The following is a 15863-nucleotide window of genomic DNA, read 5'->3' as shown; positions in this document are numbered from 1 at the left end:
AACAGATATGAATGTGAAATCAGTCTTCTCATCTAACTTTCAGCAAAAAAGCAAACAAGTCTGTTGTCATTGTCACCCACATCAGCCATCAGTCTAATTATCCACAAAATACAATATTTACTATATTACTCACATCCATTCTTAATAAGTGACCACATGTGAAATTGCAGAAAATGTCATTTTTAATCATGCACTATTAGTATATGAGATATTTCCATGAAATCAGTGAAATTTTTTATTGGCTAGCGATGCTATTAATGCAGAAAAAGCCAGAAAGGGATTCAGTTCTTTGCAGATAACAGAGCACGAGTATAAAGAAAAGATTGTAATCACGTATTATAACAATATACATCTCCTATGGAGTTATATTTACAGAAGAAATAGCTCTTTTGCAATTAGTGGCAACGATAAGTGATATTTTTAATAGTGGGGTATCACTGGCATAGATGTGCTGGGTGCATCTTGAGATAGAGTGTATGTTGTTATGTTCTATGTGGGAACGTAGATACATACATTATGTATAGGCTGTCAGTCACAGCAGCTGCTCCACTTCATCTTTATTTTAGCCTTTGATGTATTTTTGATCATCATGTTGATTGACGCAGCTTTTATGTACACACACACACACACACACACAAACTCCCCCACCCTCTCATCTTTAAACGAGAGCTCACATATTTCCTGACAGGGGCGTTCACGTATCATTCCATATGTCATTATTATGTGTGCATGCGTGTGCGTTTTCACATTATGTACCTCCGTGCGTGTGTGTTTGTTTTAAACCGTCCCTCTGGGCCGTGATCGGTCCCTCTCCTGTTTGTTCTGTTTGGACGGTGCAGTAGGCGACTCATCTGCTCAGAATGTATGTTGTGGTTTTTTTTTTTTGTTTGTCCTTGATTCATGTGTTCATAATGCTCTTCATTATAAACAACAATGACTTTTAAAAATCACTGCTGGATGCCGCGTCTTCACCTGTCTTGTCACTTGTGACTAATGGACATCACTTCCGAGTGCCTAACCACATTAATGTGAGCAGTGGGACTGGGCTGCCGGCTTATGTAATACTGCCAGCACAGTTTTCTGCCTCCAAACTCCCTCCTCCTCCTCCTCCTCCTCCTCCTCCTCCTCCTCCCATCTCTCTCTCTCTCTCTCCCTCTTTCTCTCTCTGTGTCTCTCGCTCTCTCCCGGCTTGCCTGATGTGATGTGATGTGGCTTGGTTGCCTAGCAGCCATCCCCTTGTTTGAGTAACTGGGGAAGCGGAGAGATATCTGGTCCGCTGAACAACACACACACACACACACACACACACACACACACACAGAGAGAGTGAGAGGCAGATAATGCTCCTGTTGTGTGGTTTTACAGGCTTGACAGTGTCTGTTTGATGTCTGCTGTTACCATGTGAGGTATGAGCCAGCTATAATCAATGTCTCAGGCTTGTGCTAATTGATTTGTGTTATGGGAAGAGTCCCTGCCTTTGCTCTCAGAAAACCCCCCATATCTTAACCCTTTCCCTCCCTGCAGGGCTACAAGCACTAATCCCTGCCTTCTCTGTCTTTTCTTAAAACCCCACAGTCGCCCACGTTCCCATCGCTCCCAGCATGAAAATCCTTCATTCATCAATACTTTGATTTTTTTCGCGCAAGAATTATCGATCAGTGTCGTCTCTTTTCTCCTGTCCGAAAAATCTATTTTTACTTTTTCCCTCCTCGCTCGCCGGCTCTCCCTTGTTCCATCCTCTCCTCATTAGCACTGTGTGTGACACCTACACAGGGGCTTCGGGAGATGAATGGTCTAATCCCTGTGGGTAAGGAGTGAAATATTACATGGTGTGCTCACACATGCACAAATACACACACACACACACACACTGACAGTGAGAGGCACATGGACACATTGTCTGGTACAGTGCACATGCTTAAATACACATGCACACGCACACACACACACACACACACATGCCATTGTCTTGACAGCTCTGGTAAAGGAGACAGATTAATGGAGGAAGCGGCCTGCTGAAAAGCCTCTCAGAATGACAATGGAACAGATGAAGCTCTACTCACTGGACTGGTGTCACCACACACACACACACACACACACACACACACACACACATATATACACACATACTGTACACCTGGGATCATTGAGCAGAATGCATCAGATCTGTTTTGTGCGTCTGCGTCATTGTGATGTCAGAGCACCCAGGCATGTCGCTCTGGTTACGCTCTCATTTCTGCATCAGAGCCTCACAGGACAGTCTGTGTGGGTGATATGGGGGTGGGCTGGCGGGGTATCAAATGTTCAGGCACACTTACTGTATGTTTATGGTTGCCTTAGACACACACAGCATCATGAAATACATAGCAGCCATCCATCCATGGGGGGGGGTGAACCTATGGGCAATTAAGGGTCACCAATTAACCCAGAGAAAACCCACGCGAGCACGGGGAGAACATGCAAACTCCGATCAAATAGTGATCAATAACAAACAAATAACTGACAGTCAAAGGTGGTGACCATGCTGAGTGAGGTGTGTGTGTGTGTGGGGGGGGGGCTTGGTATTCAGGTCACGGTGGTGTGCATGTGTGCTGATGCCAACCCTGCGGGGGCATATGGAGGGCACGGGCTGGGCTGGGTGCTGCGGGTGCAGGGCGCCAAGAAGGAAACCATAAACCATCATTGTGATGTCCAAACAAGGCCGGGGAGTCATGGTTGGGTGAGGGGTGTGATGGAGGCTATGAGGATCAGATGTGGTTCCAAAATCTCATTTATAAATAAAATGACTGCTACAGTGGACGTACACATAGTTCGTCCCCAAGGGGCAACAAACATGTTTTTAAAGCTTGAAGTCCTGCCATGATTTTAGCACGTACTAAAGATTTTACAGTAAAAATCCTCAATAAATATTTTTGTCAATAATTTCATAGACTGACTTTATAGCTGCGGCTGTAAATGGACTGCACTTGTATCGTTCCCCTCCAGTCTTCTGACCACACAAAGTGCTTTCAGTGTGCATTTACATTCACACACTGAGGGCAGGGGCTCCCGACATGTGGACTGGAGGAGCCGGAGATCAAACCGGCAATCTTCTGATTAGTGGAACGACCCACCAAACCTCCTGAGCCACAGCCGCACTCTACAGCCCATGTTTATGGCCGCAACATCTCATCTGCCTCAATCAATACAGGCGATTACACAGATGCATCATCATAAAATCCATGAGTGCAATTTGGACAGGTGGGAGCGGCTGATTTTTTTTCTTTGAGTCAGTTGAGACGATTGATATCGCTCTCATGTATGCTAAATAGGAAGCTACAAATAAAATCTGCCCTGCAGCGCGTCTGAAGCTCACTAATTAACACGTTGTGACATTATTTGTCTAATCTGTGCCATAAAAATTACAATTTGCCGAAGCCACCTGGCCTGGCTAAGAAATAGTCTGGCACATAGCCCTCCATAAAAACACATTGTGAGGTTTGAGCACTAAAGTTTTTGTAGAGATCAAACAAACAGATTTATAATATGTTAATGTTGTTACCTTGAACAGAGACGAGGTAGCTGTTTCCCCGCTTCCAAGCTTTATGATGCCTTATATCCACTGTGCACATTCAAAAACAAGTCTGTCTTCTCATCAGACTCTGTAAGTGAGTTAACATGTTTTTTTTACCAAAATACAGTGTTTCAAACACACAATGCAGCCGTTTGCTGTGCAAACCAGCAGCAGGCCTGAGAACCATCTGAATGATAAAAAGTGATTCTCACATTGTTGCCACACCACTGTCAGCCTCATTTTTGGACATGATCTGATGCTCTCTTTTGAGGCAGACGTTGTCAAGCGCCGAGCCCTAATAACAACACATTAAACGGCAGCTTGGCCGGCGGTGTGTTCTCTTCCATCAATCACTCCAGCTCACCTGATCGGCCTCCAACGCTCTTGGTCCACTTCCACGCATGCGGCGACAGTGCCAGCGCTATTACCCACTTAAACAATGACCCCCTTGTTCGCTAACAGTCGCCCATTGGAGCTGATTAAACTTTTAAATGTCATTTAATAGAAGCGTAATGTTGCTCCGATGTGTCTGTCAGCAGCTTGAGGGGGGTAAAAGGATACCTGGTCACCCTCCCGGTGTGTCACACTGCCCGCTAAATTCCTCAGCTGGCTAGTCATCACCCTTAGTGTGGGCTGTGGTGATGAGAGTGAATGTGACCCGGACTTAGAGGGGACACGAGGGAACGGCACCTCTGAACCTGCCACCTCTTTGTTTGACCCTCTTACCGCTGGCTGGAGCGTCTCAAGGTGCTCGTGCTGTCCAGCGAGGGAGAGACAGGGCGACAGAGCCGGTGCTGTGATACTGGGAGGCCATTTTAGTTCAGCACAATGTCAAGGAACGAACAATGGCCTCTCTGTTTGAGGGTTTGTTTGTTTGGTGACCTTTAGCTGGAACTCAGCGGCTGATAATGCCATTTATCCCACACCAGTATTGGATTATGGGCATTTTTGTATAACCTCACATTCTCAGGAAATTCCAGCAGTCTGCCTTCGTCATTGTCCTTCGGCAGGGTCACATTATCTCAGCATGTTGCCCAGAGTTAGCTGTTAATTTGACATCCTTGACTCGGGCCCCAGCTCCACCACTGAGTAGCAGGGTCATCTGCTATTGTGAGCTGCCAGAAACACAGATTTACTCCAGACCCCACTGATGTGCTACTCTGCTTCCTGAATGTTGACCGGATCTCATTGAGCTGTTCCCAAAGACTGAAGCTGATGTTTGTGCGGCCAGTGCGACCTGCCCTGACACCAGATGCTCTCACGACCTTTAACTGATGTAATTCCACTGTGCCAGGACGACTCACATCTTAAATCGCCTGCCTGCCACTCTGGACAGGAAATACCACCACAGATGGAAAGATCATGTGCGTGCGGCCGGCTTTGTGCAGTGCCTTTACCATCCTCATCATTATTCTCTGCATGGTCCGCTTTGGTCTTTCAGTATAGATTTTATTTATCACGTTTTAAACACTGACAAGTAAAAGCAAGCAGCAGTTTTGATCTGGTCACCAGCCCACAGAGAGAAATTAGTGCGTGCGTGTTTGCAGGTTTGCGCATCAGTTTGCAAGTGCGTTTTTAAAAAGCAAAGGATCACAAGTGCATGCGTGCGTGTGCATTCATTGCATTGTGCGGCCGCGTGCGTATTCTTTGAAGCAATGTGTGTCTACGAGGGAGGCGCTTGATTGACAGCGAAAGAGCATGTGCCTAGCCGTGCCTGTGGTCGGGGCAGGCTGTGGGAGATGGAGGGTGTTAAGTCGTCAGTATGAGGCATATGTCAGAGATCAGTGCTGGACTGTGGAGATCACTGAGATGAGAGGGGAGAAAGGGCGCTGGGGGTTGAGAGAGACAGAGATTACTGGGGGCTCGGTGCCTTGACCACCGGCAGAATGGCTGCTCATCACACACAAACACACACACACACACACACACACACATTCACATTCATCTCTCTCATTGCGTCTTCCTCACCAGCAGTGGATACACATGCCCGCCCGGCCCTCCAGAGGCTGCATGCAAAGCCCCGTGTTAATAAGATTGTCTTCCTCTCTGGGTGGAATTGTGCGCTCCTTTGTCTCCAGAATAATGACAGAGGGAATAAGAGCCCGGCCCTTGAACCTCTTCAAGCTCTTAAGTGCCTGCAAGTGAAGGAAAACAGAGTGGTGGGGATTAAAGTCAACCAAGTAGATGTGCTGTGATAACACGCTGTGCGGCTCGAGTGAATGTTGTCCTAAACAAAACACTTCACTGATGTCAAAACGTGCAAAGGAGTCAAGCCAATGCCTCATTTAGTACAATCTCCCACATGTTCCATAAACCACTCATCACTTGCAAATCATTATTGAAATAAACCTCTACTGGTAATCTAGCCCGCTCAAGTGCCCTTGAGCAACCAGCTCCTGTCAGCTGACCCCGAGTGTCGACCCACAAGTGGGGGAGGTTTGACACAGTGATGTCACTATGATTCTGTCACATGGTTTTCATAACTCGAACCACAGGGTAAAGGTATTTTTGTCATCTCTCAGATGTCTACAGTCTGTCCAAAATGATAAAAATGTTCTCCTAGACACCAATCTGCTACTGCGAATTCGTCTGGAAGCTCTTCATTCATTTTCAACCTGCGTTATCAAAATGCTGCAGATCAAAACACCTCTGGATACAGTTGGATAGACCTACAACCAACCAGAGCAAGGAAATGTTACAAATATACCCACCAGGTCATTGAATACTGCCGTGATAGCAGATTCTACAAAACGTTCCAAATCAGCAGCAGCCATCTTGGTTGTTTATGAAAAGGCCTCAATGGCACATCGTTTAGCATCAAAACTGCCTCATATCAGATAAACGGTTGTAATTTGCCCAACCACGGGCAGGTACACCGGAAATCATTTTGAACCGGGATGATAGCCAGATGTATCTGCCTGAGCAAATAAAGCAGCCAGAGCAACTTGAAACAAAGCTAATGAGAGCAGGGAGGCTGAACAGAAACATCACAGCAACAAGTTGCAGGAGGAAAAACCACAACAATGAGCTGAGAGTACTGGAGGGAAGCTCCAGTCCTCAGCGATCACACCTGTCACGTTACATAAAGTCATTTGAGCCACTGTTGATATCACACCGTTGATGAGTACAGCTTTAATACACATCCAGTGAAGAAGAAGAGGCCATGTTTGTGGTCATGTGACAGAGATTCAGTGAAGCGACCATATTATTATGTCCAGACTGTTATTTGTTGGTATGGGTGATTATTATTTCCCCCAAAATCAATACATCACTGAAATAAAGCCCTAAGAAAGAGAGCTTTAATCATCCTTGGACCTGATAACAGGATCTGGGTGGGCAGAGTGGATGAATATAACTCTCCACTCCCTCAGCAACTGTCTAACTGGCCGCGGCACAAAACTCTGCTGCTCTTAACTCTGTGAATATGAAGCAGTGCTGACAAAGTGCATGCACGCTCAGCAAAACCCTTCTCTGAATAAATAAATTATAAAACAGCCACTGTCCAAGATCACTCTAATAAAAAAAGCCCTTCAATGTGTTATTATTTTGGTTTCCTATCCCCTGTTGCACTGTAATGTACACCACCATTATGCTCCATGCTGAGGCGATCCCTATCGCTGCTGCTCTCTGTGTCCCGTCATTACTGGCCGTGTTTGTTTGGTTCGTCGAAAGAAGAAGTATGCGGAGTAGGTAGCGATAAGAATAGCTGTTTTATTGTGTGCCACTGCCTTGGCCCCTAATTCTGAATGTGTTATCTGAGGGTGCAGCATGCCACACTAAGCTATGTGCATGTGACGCATGGCTGAGCAGCATTCCTCCTCCTGAGTGCATCGCAGGGCAGAGATAGTAGGAAGGCAAAGCAGCCTGACTGCCGACACAGAGGGGAAGAGGAGCGAGAGCAGGAGAGAGGAGAGACGAAGGGAGAGAGCAATACCGGGAACATGTAGCTAAGTGGAATGAAGTACCCTTTGTTGCAGATAAGATCATTCTGCTTCCCTGGCCGGCGTCTCTAAAGCGATTTGAGCACAACGAATGTAGCTTATTATGTCGACGGCAGAACACAAAATCCCCCGACGATATGCAGATAAACACTGGTCCAAGTAATAAGAGACTGGAATTATTCTTTCTCTTGCACATTCAAGATTTTGCCTTTATTTCATTAATACGGGACGAAGGGTCGTGTGCGATCGTCCAGGAAGCTGACAGGATGAGGGGACGGTGGTGGGATCGAGGCATTGTGGGAAATAAAGTTCACACTAGACAATATTGCGGAAGAAGAGGCTGAATGAAGGGTCTATGGCCTCTGGGTGCAGGCGGTCGCCCAACTTCCAGTGAGGTTCGTAGGCCCCTGGTCCTGGAGTCTTCTGTGGAACACACACACACACACACACACACACACACACACACACACACACACACAAATAGTTTCTTTATGTCACCACTTTGAAATACAAAAAAAAGAGCAAAAGCCTCTCTCTCTCTCTCTCTCTCTCTCTCTCTCTCTCTCTCTCTCTCTCTCTCTCTCTCACATGTTGTTTAGAAATGTTCCTTTGGATAGCTGCTTATCTGTGCTCCATTCTTATCTGTATGAGATATGTTTTATTTGCTGCATCCTGTTATGTAATGATGTCATGCTCCATTTTACCTACAGGACTTACTTTGATGAATCAAAACCATGATAAGATCATTCCCGTATTAGTGAGGATCGTCGGCCAGTGCATTAATGCATTGCACTTTTACTCGTTCGTGAAGTATTTAACTGCCATAAAGCAGCTGAGGAGATGTAGAACTGTACAGACCATCTACACCACTACTGATGTAGCACTGGACGTGCGCAGGCGTAGCTGACTGTGAAGCAGCGGACTCACTGAGTGCACATGGTGGAGCCGTGGCAATGTGGATTTGAAGCAGGAAGTGATGCCTCCAGCTGGTCTGGTCTGTGGATTATAGTTGCATGGAGCAGGGCCCTCCTTCTAGAGACAAAAGAGGGAACTCAATGCTAAACTTAAGTATTCTTATTCACTAAGTCAACTGTCTGTCATTGTGGGAAAAGGAACACAACGACTGTGTTGTATCTAACACTTTGTTTGGACTTTGAACGGCAGCAATGATCCATGAGCATTTCCCTCCCCACAGGTCTGCCGAGCCGGCTCCCTGTTAGCCCTTTGCTATAATGAACGGGAATAAAACGGTTTAATCATACGGCCCTTCTAGACCCTCTAATTCTGATGGTGAAACGAGTCACTTTGTGGGGGGGTGGTGACTTTCAAAAAAATGTATCCGCTGATTTATAGGTGTCTCTTTCACAATAGCAGCACGTGACGGACACCATTATTGTCATCCCACGGTTTGGCTGCTATGTCAAATTTGCATCAAAGCCTGGCGCTCTTCCTGGGGGGTTGATGTAATCATTAGCATGTGATGACAAATATGGTTTCTTCCCAGTGGTCACGTAAGAAACTTGTCACAGAAATGTTTTCTTGTGTATTTTGGCCACCTGAACATACGTCAACATTATATTGTAGCAGTTCCCTTAAAGACACAGAGAGAAACAGCTAAATACGAGCAGATGTCTTGTTGTCATTTAGCTCATGTTGTCATGTTATCCTGGATTAGCAGAAGCACCTTTGGAGAACAGGGCTCTGTACCACAAGAGAAGGTGGACCTTAATATTTATGGTGTCATCTGAGGTCAAGTAACATCATTTTGTGGTTTCGCCTGCATCATGACCTCTAACAGTTTTATGGGCGCACAGATAGTTTTACCGTGCTGATCCTCAAGTCATCTGAAGGTTACACTAACAATATAAACCAGATTTATTTTAGGGCCTCATACACATGTTCATGTGACCCCCTGAGACATATCATTTGACTCCCCTTTGTGTTTCCACCTATGTGATCTGTGTTTAGGGTTATTCTCTGTCAAAAGTCACCCTCTCTCTCTCTCTCTCTCTCTCTCTCTCTCTCCTTGCCTTTCACTTCTCCTTTCCTCTTACCCACTAACACACATACTGGTCATCACCAGCGGCGTGCCATGCAGAAATAGCATCACCCCCCTCCGCCCTCCTCCTCAGACATAAAACTGTCTCCCTGTCCCTGAACACAGGACCAGCCTTTCATTTTCAGCTGCTCTCTGATTCTGACAGAGGGAGACAGGAAGGTGTCTTTTCCTCTCCTCTGCTCCTTGGAGGGATCGCTGCTACCATTACATGCCATTTGATCCCAGTTGCCAGTTCACTTGATCCTCCGCAACTGGCCTGCTGGGCCCTCGCGCGCTCGCCCGATGCTCCCAGAGGCGCTAATGCAGGTGTATTTCACAGGAGCCAGTGGACAGTGGTGGAACTCTCTGACACGTGTGTGTGTGTGTGTGTGTGTGTGTGTGTGTGTGTGTGTGTGTGTGTGAGTGTGTTTGAGCCAAAGCACCTGGCCTACTTTCACACTGTGGCACAGCACGTTGGAAACGTTCTCCTGTGTGGAATAGGTAACTGGCACATGCTGTGAATGTCTGTGAAGCTCAGAAACTTTGACCTGTTTTAGACTGGTGCACCCAAGACCCTGCCTCACAGCACCCCCTAAATCAATTGGAAGCCATCATGTTTTTTGGCACAGCCTCAAGTAGAATATTTCACAGGTAATTTGCTTAATTTGCTTACCTGTAGACTTAATAAGGTAAAAACAGCTGTGGCCAGTGAGTAGGGTTATTGCACCAGCTTGATGCTCGGAGACTGAAGGGACATGACTCCAGATGGATCAAATTAATCTTGTCAGTGTCTCCTGCTCTTTCATTGGCAGACAGAGTGGATGTATATTTACTCGGTGTATTTGGGTCACTTATGAACGATTTTAATTCTGGTGGTTGTCTGTTGGTTTTCTACCATTATTTCAGTCTAATCAAACTCTATGGCCAATGTTGTTTGTTTTTCCCCCATAAAAGGGGAGGTGACTTGTCGCAAGATGTTGTTCCCATATGTGCTGGTCTAATTGTATATTTTTACATAAAACCTATTCTGGATTTTCATGATTCCAGGTATGATAATCATCACAATCTCTATTTTAGTCTAGTTCGTTATCTAATATTTGCAAATTAGCACTAATTCGTCGTACAAAGTCGCGTGCAAATCAAACTTTTCAGCAGAAGCGGCAGTAGATGAAAAGTCAGGGCATATTATTGCAGTTCATCCTGTGGCGATCATGAATGTCTGTATTACATTTCATGGCGCATGATCCAATATTTGTTGAGAGGTTAGTCGGTAGGATTCATCCTCTGGGGATCATGAATTTCTGAACGAAACTTCTGAACCACCTATTTAATTCATTACAATGAAATGTTGTTGTGAAGATACTTCACTTTGGACCACAGTGGTCGACCATCCATCGAGCCGTGCTGCCAGTGTGGCCCACAGAGACAACCAGGCAGCAGGTGTTTCGATCAGCAACTTTTCATGCAGTAGTTAAAGGCTGAATCACTTCTGCACTACTGCAATAGAGAGGAGGACATTTATTCATATGAAAATGTCTGGGATTATGACTTTAATTCAATCAGGCTTGAATCTCAAGGGAGGATTTGTTCCTTCTGAGCAGCACGTGCATTCGATATTGCAAAAAAGCACAACATGTAAATCTAGGACACACAGTGGCCCCAGGATGGAGAAATTAAGTCAAATCAAGAAAAAGAGAATACATATCTTTTTTGTTGTGTTCCCAAACATCCTCAGCTCGCCGGAGCTCTTTCATTTCATTTTATTCTGGGCGAAGAGGCAGGGCTCACAGAAATGTGGAATTTGTATCTCCTGTCTTAGGATGGACCGAGAGCTCCCAGTATAAACCATTAAGGCAGTTCAATTTTTGTCTGTCCACCTCCGTCAGGTCAGCCGTCCCAGCGGTCCGCACTTTCAGTTAACTTCCCTGCAGGATTTGTGTAGCTGCTTAACCTTTGACAATAAGCTTGTCGTGGAGTCCCTGTGACACCACTAACAGCAGAAAACTGCTCCCAAGTCTACATTAATAACACCCTCGGGATTTCTTAGCGCCTTTCCTTCTCTGTCAACACCCAGCAGCTGCCAGCACGGCTCAAATATCCATCAGCTACCAGCATGGAGAGACGGCTAAGGCTGCAACACTCTGCAATATGAACCAAAGCTGACTGGTCAGCTAATACTGCGCCATAACAGGCCCTCAAATGGGGCAAATGATACAATCGGACACCCTGTGGGATCGGTTTTCTTTGACCCTTGTGGTTGTCATAACTAGCTCCTGTACAGCACATACCAGATACACATTAGGTCATAGCTTGTAATCAAAACCCATTGAAAGTGTATTGTAATGAAGGCTTTTTGTGGGCAATGGAAAGACTGCATGGTCCTAATAACTAGTCTTGGTGACTGGATACTTACAGGTGGAAAGCTGAGCCGCTGCACGGTCGACCGAAACATCACATGCCTGCAAGAAGAGGAGAGAAGGGAGAGGGGGTGGTGGTGGTGGTGGTGGTGGTGGTGGTAGGGGGGTTGGCTGTCAAATAAAAAAACAAAACAAAGAGCAGAGTGGAGAACAGTGAGGGGAAGAGCGAGAGAAGAAAAGAATAAGGCCGTGCGTGATCAGAGGCAGGGAAAATGAGAGAGCTGGTTGGTGATTGCTCCTCCATCTTTGTGCTGCTAGAAGATGAGAGAGGGAAGGAGAAGTTGTATGAAGAGGAAGGGCCTCAGCGATCAAGGGATGATTCATGGGCTGTCTGCTCGGCTGTGATCTGAGAGTTAAAGAGAGGCTGTTTGTCGAGTGCTTACTTGCAGGGAATCTTCTCCACTGGCTTCGCTGTCACATCGTAGTCACACGGCGAAGTGTTTATATGCTGGCACGGGGAAAAAAAAAGATAAAGAAGTGTTAAAATACGTACGACAGTATCGCTGTGACTTTGCTTTTTTGTGTTACGTTGCCAACAGCTGGCTTCTGTTTCCAACACGTCCTCTGTTGTCAGTTTGTCTGCTGCAGGTGCATTTTGAAGAGCACCTGCAGTACTTTTAAGCAAAGTGCTGTGATGATGTGTCGACGCCGCTGCCGAGCATCAAAACAGAACAATTCAGAAATACTAACTGAGGAGACACATATTTGAATCGGGCTGGTGTAAAGGAATGACTTCAGCTCCCTCTCATAATAACTACTAGCTTTTTACCAGTAACCTAATAAATCGTTATAGTGTGTTACAGTACAGTTACTAAACAAATAGTAAGACTGCACCCACTTTTCACCTTCAGCTAACAACAAACAAAGGAGGTAAATGTTTAAGATTTGGGGAAAAATCTTTAAATTGAGGCATTACAGTATGGGATGTATAACATGTGGAAATACTGAGCTGAACAGGGAAACGTCTAAAACCGGCAGGGCAATGGGAATTGGGGAACACAGCATTATAGGATATAGGATGTGTGCTTATTTGTTTTTTTCCCCCCAAAGACCGAAATGAAAAGATCGATACCACTCTCACAGCCGTATGTTAAGTATGGAGCTGGGCTCAGGAGGTCATTAGTCTAGCTTAGAATAAAGACTCCTGGTTTCATCTGCACTCAAATAGAAGTTTCAAAATGGAAATTTGTGGGTGAGTTATGTGTGAACAACAGCAGCCAACTCTCAATCAGTGGAATAGTACGAAACCACCAGCATGTGTCTCGTCTATGTTCATCTCTAACTCTCAAGCAAGCAAATAAGTTTACTTATCAAAACGGTGAACTATTCCTTTAATATGGGGCCAGTTGTATATGTCTGCTCTCCACCTTGTCCCTGATGCCCAGGGTGACGGTGTCGGGTCGTGGACAGTTTTTGAAAGAGTAGGACGCCCGGCGTGTCAGGAGCTCCTGGATGGAGTCTCTGTAGCTGTAGGCCCCGGGCAGAAGCAGATCCCCCTTACGTACGCCCAGAGTGTGGCCCTTTCTGCCCACGCCCTTGAACCCGTAGGTCTTCCTCACTGGGTTCAGTTCAGCCTCTTCGATGAAGTCACGGACGTGATAGAGACCCGGGATGGGTGTGTCCTGGAGGAGGGCGAGACGAGAGGAGTTTAGGGGATGTGTCACAGGTGGCTTTGTGCTCTCATTCTATTTCCATTCGCAGCTCTGTCAGATGAACTCAGCACCTCTTCATCGATTTTATCAATGAATTCACCATAAACTGGATGTCATTCAACACTACTAACAGTGTTTTCTCATCCAATTACAGCCACACACGTCACACCTGCACCTCTGTCCACCGCCTCCTGTCTGACTCTTCACTGTCAGAAACTGTCCTGCTGGCAGACACTAGATAGTTCAACCATTTATTCATGACTTTAGCATTACTTTAGGCTATTTCAACTGTAAATTCATTATTGTTAGCCATTTATACATTCTTTTTAGCTGTTTAGACTTTTACGTTTACTTACTAACTACTTCTCATGCACTCAGGTTGCAGCTGATTCAGTATAAAGGATGTAGTTATTATTTGGTTTTTCATTTTTTTCTTATATTTCATTATTAATTCAATTAGATGAGATATAAAAGATATAATATTCCCATGAACCCCCTGGTAGCTGCAGGAGTTCCCTGCTCTGACAGACACTTTACACTGTTAGCTTATTAGAGCCATAACTGGGCTGTTTCTCCAAGAGCCTATTTCAGCTCAGGCGGCTGGAACACTTGCATAGGTACTAAACTCTCTTTATGAAAGTACATTTATCTCACAGTTCATTTTTATTACTTATTACGTATTTGTTATAATCTTTATATTTCTATTTAACTGACTTTTTTGAAGAACTTTGGAAGAAGAAGACCACAAGAAGAAGTAATATTGTGGCTGAATCTCTTCACGATGGTCCAATAATTTAAACTCATCCCATAATAAAATACCTGTTTGTACAGACAGAGCTTGTGTGTATTAGCAGCTATGTTTGCTGTTCATCGATAAAGAATAATTGTGAAGCCACCTGGCCTTTTGTTCGCCTGCTGACTAACAATGGAGCCTGAGAGCCTGGATCACATTAAGATAAACTGATAATTAATTAGGTCTGTGAATTATGACCACCAATGCACTGCAAGGCACTTGGGAACTGGACTCAGTGTAGTGTAAGTGTTGGAGTGTGTTTCTGGCCAGGCAGCACACTTTGCACACAGACAAAGAGATAGAGCTGTGCAATAAAAGCCATTAACTGAAAATCTACTTTATCAACGTGAGCTAATGAGCCTCTTTTAACCGACGGCCCGGTGGCGAGTGTCACACAGGCCGATGCACTGAGGCAGCCTCTCCTCTGAAGACGGGCTATGAAGCCATAGTGCAGCATGACACCTACTTTCAGTGTTCCCAGCCACCAGCCCCCCCGGCCACGCGGGTCCACCCTGTCATCACCCTGCGGATAAGAAGAGGATACAAGCCAAGACACAGTAGATTGTTCCTGCTATGATGACACTGCTATGCCAACAATGTGTTGATGCATCTGTGCGTGTATCATCTGCTGCTTCTCCTCATTAGCACACAGTGAGCCAGTTATGAGGGCTTTAAGGAGCCTTACCTTATCTGCTCTGTTACCACCCCTGGACATGTCACTGCCTTTAGAGACGGCTTTGTTTTTCCATGTGGACGTATCCGTCGCCGTGCTCATTGTCGTTTGCTATCTGCTTGACTGGAGATCCGGTGACACCTGACCACCATTAAAACTGCGACTGTTACTATAGCAGCGGCTCCACTATCGATCAATTTTTCAACAAGCTGGCCTGGTGGACGGCTAAATTTAGACTCACCGACTAGTTTGACTAAAAGTAAGACACAATGGCAAGCCGAGCAGCGAGGGGCACACTGCACATGCTGCAGTTAGTTAGCTAGTCCTCCTCATCATCATCATCATCATCATCATCCAACATCATGTGATAGTTGGAGGGACACTGATATTGATCACAATGTGCAGGGTACAAGTTGCCATTTCAGTGCCAATCAAGTACAAGACAAAGCAGGACTAGATGCCTTATTCTTCCAAATGTCTGGAGGGAAGCACTGGTTTCCAAACGAGGGTCTGAGGACCACCGTGGGTCCAGTAAAAGAAGCAATTAGCAAGTATGCAACTTTCTCTCTGTTGAAGATGAAACACAATTTGGATCATCCATCTTCTTCTGAGCCCTGTTGTCCCCTACAGTGTAGACACGAGTGTAGCTGTGTGTATTTAGGAAGAGCAGGTTCTTGAAATGAGGCAGCTGAGGAGCACCACAGGTTTTGGATTTCACTGAGAATTTCTTTTAAACTATCCCTCTTCTTTGTGTCTGAAGTTTTCAGTATCTTACCTCTTTTGGCACACACACACA

General features: G+C 45.5%; 1 protein-coding gene across 1 annotated transcript; it reads right to left on the bottom strand.

Annotated features, from left to right (window-relative positions):
* Positions 1-7732: 7732 nt before the first annotated feature.
* Positions 7733-15109, bottom strand: stpg4 (sperm-tail PG-rich repeat containing 4). Its single transcript, XM_070841534.1, has 7 exons — positions 15080-15109; positions 14861-14917; positions 13317-13571; positions 12333-12397; positions 11946-11991; positions 8422-8526; positions 7733-7917 (listed from the first exon to the last, which is right to left on the bottom strand). Exons 1-7 carry the CDS (start codon positions 15107-15109, stop codon positions 7810-7812), a joined length of 666 nt encoding a protein of 221 aa, XP_070697635.1. The 3' UTR covers positions 7733-7809.
* Between the last annotated feature and the right edge of the window lie 754 nt (positions 15110-15863).

The sequence above is a fragment of the Pempheris klunzingeri genome, chromosome 12 (assembly GCF_042242105.1).
Source record: "Pempheris klunzingeri isolate RE-2024b chromosome 12, fPemKlu1.hap1, whole genome shotgun sequence".
NCBI lineage: Eukaryota > Metazoa > Chordata > Actinopteri > Acropomatiformes > Pempheridae > Pempheris > Pempheris klunzingeri.
This window is presented reverse-complemented; position numbering and strand designations above follow the sequence as displayed.

Excerpts from the sequence above, each read along its gene's own strand:
- stpg4 (XM_070841534.1), bottom strand. The coding sequence starts at position 15,109 with ATGTCCAGGGGTGGTAACAGAGCAGATAAG. Across the intron at positions 14,918-15,079 it reads GTGGTAACAGAGCAGATAAG|GGTGATGACAGGGTGGACCC; the intron begins GTAAGGCTCCTT and ends TCTTATCCGCAG. Across the intron at positions 11,992-12,332 it reads GTGGAGAAGATTCCCTGCAA|GCATGTGATGTTTCGGTCGA; the intron begins GTAAGCACTCGA and ends CTCTTCTTGCAG.